The following is a 6,370-nucleotide window of genomic DNA, read 5'->3' on the forward strand; positions in this document are numbered from 1 at the left end:
GCTCCAGTGTGGTCCACCTGGATTCCAGTGGCCCCCTGCTCCTTCCAGTGACCACCCTCACCCCCGCTCTGCCTCCTTTTCCTCTCTCTCTTCCTCCCCGCCCACCCCTCTTCCATTGCCCTGCCAAGTCCTGCTATTTCAACCCAGATGATGTCTTCCTTTGCTGAGGAAACCTGCAGCCGGACAGTGGACTTAGTTTGTCCACGAGATGGTCACATCACCACCTTGTGTGGGCACCGGGGTGTCTGACTACAAAGTCTGGCTCCCTGAGGTAGGCCTGGTTCATGCAAGCCAGCACCTCAGCCCAGCTCTGAGGATACGCTGTGGTCAGAGCTTGGGCTTCGGTCCAGCTGGGCGCCAACACCCTTGGGCACACTCTGGCGCCCCCACCCCCACCCTCAGGTGCTTGTCTGAGGACCCAGGAGGACTCCTCCAGGGAGTGGACGGCCCAGGTGAGGAGGTCGAGGGGCAGCTGCCCTGGCTTCTCCCTGCAGAGGCCAGGGCGACTCCTTCTCCTAATCCTCTTACCCTGGTCCCTTCAGCCCCATGCTGTGCCCACATGGTCCCTTCTCACCTGGACAGTGAACTCTGCTGGGCAGGACAGGTGACCCCACGTGAAGCATTTCCTGCCCAAGATGCAGAGAGAACAACGGCCCGACCTGCCAGCCCCGGAGGATGGGCCGAGAGCGGAGGGCGCACTCACCGAGGCCTCGCAGAGCCGATGGAAGTCCACGCTCAGGTACGCTCTGATGCCGTCCACGGCCCCCGGGAGAGTGATGCCTCGCAGGAGCAGCGCAAAGAGGACCACGTACGGCATGGTAGCCGTGATCCACACGACCTGGGGAGAGCACGCGTCGCCCGACCGCACCAGCCGCTGTGGGCAGGGCTGGGCTCAGGGGCCCCCTGATGGCTTGTGCTCAGACAGAGGGCCTTGGATTGGTAAGCCCAGTGTCCCGACGTCAGCTCGGCAAATGCCCCCCGGAGTGGGCCCGCCCAGTACCCTCCTTCCTGTACGTCTCCCCAGGGATTGAAGCAGGACAGTCTGGCAGGGCAGGGGCCCTCTGTCTGCATTTGGGCCACGGCTGTAGGCACCAGTGGCGGGACTTCCGGTGCGTGAGAGTCGAGCGATCTGCGTCTCACTGACTGTGCAGATGTGCACTGGGGGTCAGGTGTGACAGACGGGCCCCGGGTCACAGGCAAGGGCAGAGCCCCTGGGGGCCTCCGGGCGCTGGGGCGTGGCTGCAAGTGCGGCCCAAGCGGGGGTGCGTCTGGGCCATCGTTGTTTTGGGCACCCAGACAGTGACCGAAACATCCTCATCAGCACAAATATTTTGCTGTGATTCCCCTTGTGCTGAAACCACCCTCCTGACACCATTCCTCAACCACAGCCACCCGCCCCAACCCACCACGGCCCCGTCCACTCCCCAGATGGCGAGCCCTGCCCCTCACCTTCCCGGACGTCTTCACCCCCTTCCACAGGCTGAAGTAGAGCAGGACGATGACCAGCACCAGGCAGGAGGTGAGCTGCCAGCGGGGAGGGCCCAGGTCATCGATGCCCTGGCTCTCGTGGAGGTGCAGCACGCCGCGCCTGCAGAGGGAGGGGGTGGGTCCCGGGGGCTGCCTCTCCACCCAGCGGCTGGCTGGCCCAGAGACCTGCCCTCCCCTGCTAGGCTCGGCAGCACCTGGCCTGACGGCCTGGGGACCCCTGTCCCCTGCTCCAGGAAGGCCAGGCCCCCAGCCCTAGTGGAGACACAGGCCTACCCTCTCTGTGAAGAGAAACAGGGAAATCCACAGCTACAGTTTAGAATTCAATACGCTTTTCATAGCGGCGGACAGAACAAGGTGAGGATAAGGATGCAGGAGCAGACACAACCTAGCTGACACGTCCACCCATCAACGGCATGCATGCATGCATGCTAAGTTGCTTCAGTCGTGTCCAACTCTGTGTGACCCCATGGACAGAAGCCCACTAGGCTCCTCTGTCCATGGGATTCTCTAGGCAAAAATACTGGAGTGGGTTGCCATTTCTTTCTCCAACCCATCAACGGCAGGATACACATTCTTTTTAAGTGTATGTGGAACACACAGGGATAAACCGTACACTGGGCAATAAGACAAACGTCAGTGTATTTAGAAATAACGAAGTTTTAAAATATGTTAGTTCAGCAAGTCAGACTTAAGTTACACGTCAGTAACAGAAATACATCTAGAAAATCTCCCAGTATTTCAAAACCAAAGAACAAACTTCTAAGCATCTCCTGTGAGTCAAAGAAGAAATCACAAGGCAGACAAGGGGATACTTTAGTGAAAATGAAAACATAATGTATCAAACATGAGGGAGGCAGTTAAAGTGGTCTCTTAGAGGCTAGTTTGTAGCTTTAAATATATAGCTTTCTAACCATTCAATCCTAAAGGATATCAGTCCTGAATATTCACTGGAAGGACTGATGCTGAAGCTGAAGCTCCAACAATTTGGCCACCTGATGTGAAGAGCTGACTCGCTGGAAAAGACCCTGATGCGGGAAAGATTGAAGGCGGGAGGCGAAGGGGGCGACAGAGGATGAGCTGGTTGGATGGCATCACCGACCCAACTGACATGAGTTTGAGCAAGCTCTGGGAGATGAAGGACAGGGAAGCCTGGCGCACTGCAGCCCATGGGGTTGCAAAGTGTTGGACACGACTGAGCTACTGAACAGCAACAAATGTATATTAGAGAGAAGGTGAAGAGAGTAGGTGAAGAGAGAAGGTGAAGAGAGAAGGTGAAGAGAGAAGGTGAAGAGAGAAGGTGAAGAGAGAAGGTGAAGGTGGTTTTAAATTTAAGTGTTTATGGAGTTGGGGTTACATGGGCTTATCTTGGGGTTTCTGAAGTCTGCTTGCACTTTGTAGGACTTACAGCTTTACAACTTCGTGATTGTATTAATAGCTATCTCGGCCTTAATGGGAGCCCATCTGGCTTTATACAGTGAGTTTACATTCCAGAAAACCTTTTCAGACCTGACAGTCACTGGAGCTTGTCTCAGGGAAACTCAGTCTTCACTGCTAGTGGAACCACCTGGGGGTGTTCTTGGCACAGTTTAATAATTGATTGTGTCGTTAACGATCTTTGACTGCGTTGTAAACCTTCAAAGGCCGCGCCTCTGTCCCGGGGTCACCTCCAGATACGGTTGGACATCTGCTCCTGCTGACAGTCCTTCCCAGGGAGGGACGGGTAGCCTTCCATCTCAAGCCTTCTCTTCCAGATGGGAGTTCCAAGCAGACTGCCCTGGTCAGCTCTTTTTTTAAAAATCCATTTATCACATATATTCTTTCCTTTTAGCATTCTTAATAATAAATCACTGACTGGTCAGTTTTTCCCCCTCTATTTTTCTTATCTGAAAATCCTTAAGATAAATCAAGTTTTTCCAGACCTCCCAAACAAAATGTGAAAGTGAAGAAAGTGTTAGTCACTCAGTCATGTCCGACTCTTTGCAACACCATGGACACAGCCCTCTGGGCTCCTCTGTCCGTGGAGTTCTCCAGCAAGAATACTAGAGTGGGTAGCCATGCCCTCCTCCTCCGTGTCCCCAGATGGCCTCACCTGGCACATTCCACATCTCTGACAGCTTTCTGAACGTTCTAAATGGCACCAAAATCCACCTTAGAACTGTAGAAAACAACCCGGCTTGGAAACTTAGCCGCGGTTTTGTTGGTGAAATGACAAACCCAGGTCTAGTGAGAGCTGTCTCCAGACACCTGTGAGTGGTGGGATGGGGGGAGGGCTGGGGGCGCCCCAGGGACTTGCCTGTCGCCACATCTGCTCTCCCCCTCCTGGTGCAGGGCCCCCTCCCTCTCTCCTTCTGGTCCCTTCTCTCCCATCACAGGCTAACACTGAGGTCAAGGCTGGACCGGGTCAGGGCTCAGCGGGACCGCGGGGGAGCACGCGTGGAGCCCAGGCCTTGCCCTGTGGGTGAGAAGCTCCTAAGTTTGGGACCCGCGGCAATGAGCGGGCCGAGGGCAAGCTGCTCAGGGGGCGGAGCGACTGACGAAAGCTCTGCCGTCCTTTCCTGGATGAATCTACCGCCTCTTGCTTGCTTGTAGCTCTGAGTCCTGACCACACACTCAGGTGACAGGGTACTGGGTCTGCGTTTCCCACGGGGATGCCCGCCCTGGCATCTCTCAGGCGGATCTGATGGGGCCGACCCCAAGTGGACTGCCGTTTCCAGCCCTGCTCTGAAACCCACTGGCCGCTGCTGAGAGCTCCCGAGACCAGGCCCTCACCTCCCTGTTTTGGAGCCCCCTCCTCCAAGCAAGCAGGCATTCAGTAGCCCTTTGACCTCCCCATCACAGACACCCCTCCCCTCCTTCCAGACGCCTTCACCCGCTAATCCCAAACTACCAAAAGGAGTCTCTTATGAAAAACTAAACAGGTCCCACCGCACACCAGCTGCGTGCTAGCCACGCTGTTCCTGGAAACTCCTGAGGAAGGCCCTGGTCCCCTCTGGCAGCCCCACATCGCCCCCCACCTAAACCCTTGGCACTGTGTCCCTGCCCATCGCTGTGGCCTTCTGCAGCGGCCGGTCCTAGAGACACGTTCCCTACGTGGGGCCCTCAGAGCTGAGCACGAGACCCCAACTATCTGGACACACAACCTCAGACCCTAGACGCCCGCAGGTTCTGTGGACTCGCTGTCCCCTGGGCGGGGTCGTTGCGACACCCACACGACAGATGCTCCCGGCTCCCGAGGGCTCGGTCCCACCCTGCACACCTGGGGTCTCACCCAGCTCCGCTGACTCTGTGGGACAGGGCCCACCCCTCAAGGACCCCCCCGGGCCGCCGGCTGCTGATAAAAGGCGTCCTCTGGAAGCCCCTCTGCCAGCCGGGCAGTGGCTCTGCTCACAGCCCCGGACGTGTGATCACCTCCTCCAGGACCGACTTTGTGACTTTCACAGTGCGATGGCCTTCGTGTTTATGCTCGTGGTTTCCTACCTCAAAGCAAGTGTTGAAACTGTGCCCACCTGCGATTAAAACCGGAATTATATTTTGGGCTGAGGTTCAGTCTTCTACATTGTCGGTGGACTCATTTCCACCCAGAAACACAGCAGACTGTGCCCAACCAGGATTTTCCCAAAGGAAGATCGCAGCCACCAGGAACTCCAGGAGTCTGCGGCAGGCGCTGCGAATGCGCTTCTCAAGAGAAGTGGCCTCTGTCAGGACGTGGGGAAGGGCAGCTGACCCGGGGTTGGGGGGGCCTGTCCAGTTCCCCTTCCTGCGAGGTCTCCCCCCAGGAGCAGAGCTGAGCTGCCGGAGGTGGGGTCAGAAAGAGGCCCCTCGAGAGCCCTGGGGAGCGGGACGAGACACAGCCCAGGGGCAGCACAGGCCGGCGGGTGACCCGGGCCGGCGCCCTCCCCTCGCACGGACGTTGGCCCCGAGGAGACCCCACTCACTCGAAGTACTCAGCGGCGGGCGTGGTCCTCGAGGTGCCGTTGGGGCCCGAGCTGGCGTTGGGGGCGCGGGCGTCCGAGCAGCGGGGGCTGTTCCAGGAGTGGTTGCAGTGCGTCCAGGGCAGCTCGGTGGTGAAGGAGGAGAGCAGGTAGTGGAGCGCCCAGGCGATGATGACGTTGTAGAAGAAGCCGATGTACAGCGAGATGAGGATGGCCGTGTAGCCCCCGCCTGGGGAGAGCGCGCCCGTCAGCGTCGCCCCGCCCCGCCCCCCACGGGATGCAGCTGCCCCGGGGCTTCCTGAAACCAGGCAGCGCCTCTAAGCACGTCAGGAGACGAGGGAGAGGGTGGGTCCCGCCGTCACTGAGGAGGGGCCACCCCCTCCCAGCACCATCCAAGGCCTACCAGACCTGCACGGCCAGTCAGGGACACCCCAATACAACCAGGTCACCTGCAGACACGTGGAGGAACCGAGGGCCACCTTGGCTGCCCACCACCACTCACAGCCAGTCAGGGTCGCCCAGGCTCGCAAAAAGTCACCTAGGACCACCCTGGGTCACCAGGGCAATTTGACCCAGGGGTATCCAGGGCCACCAGCCAAATAAAACCATCAGAAAAATTCACCACTACCCAGGGCCATCTAGGAAGACCCAAGGATACAAAACACCAAGTCAACGAAGGCCACCCAAAGCCACTCAGGGTCACCCAAGGACATCCCAGGCCACCCTGCCAATAGGGCCCTGAAGGCTGTCCAGGGTCACCCAGGAATACTCCGTGTCTCCCACAGCCAAACAGGACCACTAACAGTCATGAAAGGATGGCCAGGATCTCCATGGCCGCCCCCAGCCTCCCGGGCTCATCCAGGACCAGCCAGGCCTCCAAGACAAGCCCCACCCAGCTGGGCTGCCTACAGCCACCTAAGGCCACTCATGGCCACCTCACTAACCATCCC

General features: G+C 58.3%; 1 protein-coding gene across 1 annotated transcript in view; it reads right to left on the minus strand.

Moving 5' to 3' along the window:
• Window positions 1–6,370, minus strand: part of SLC6A3 (solute carrier family 6 (neurotransmitter transporter), member 3) — a 29,175-nt gene that overhangs the window by 16,404 nt on the left and 6,401 nt on the right. Inside the window, exons 4-6 of the mRNA XM_010857138.1 lie at window positions 5,424–5,649; window positions 1,450–1,588; window positions 704–838 (exon numbers count right to left, since the gene is read on the minus strand). Of these exons, the coding sequence (XP_010855440.1) occupies window positions 704–838; window positions 1,450–1,588; window positions 5,424–5,649 (500 nt within the window). The remainder of the gene's footprint in view (window positions 1–703; window positions 839–1,449; window positions 1,589–5,423; window positions 5,650–6,370) is intronic.

The sequence above is a fragment of the Bison bison genome, unplaced genomic scaffold, assembly GCF_000754665.1.
Source record: "Bison bison bison isolate TAMUID 2011002044 unplaced genomic scaffold, Bison_UMD1.0 scf7180017864377, whole genome shotgun sequence".
Lineage (NCBI taxonomy): Eukaryota > Metazoa > Chordata > Mammalia > Artiodactyla > Bovidae > Bison > Bison bison.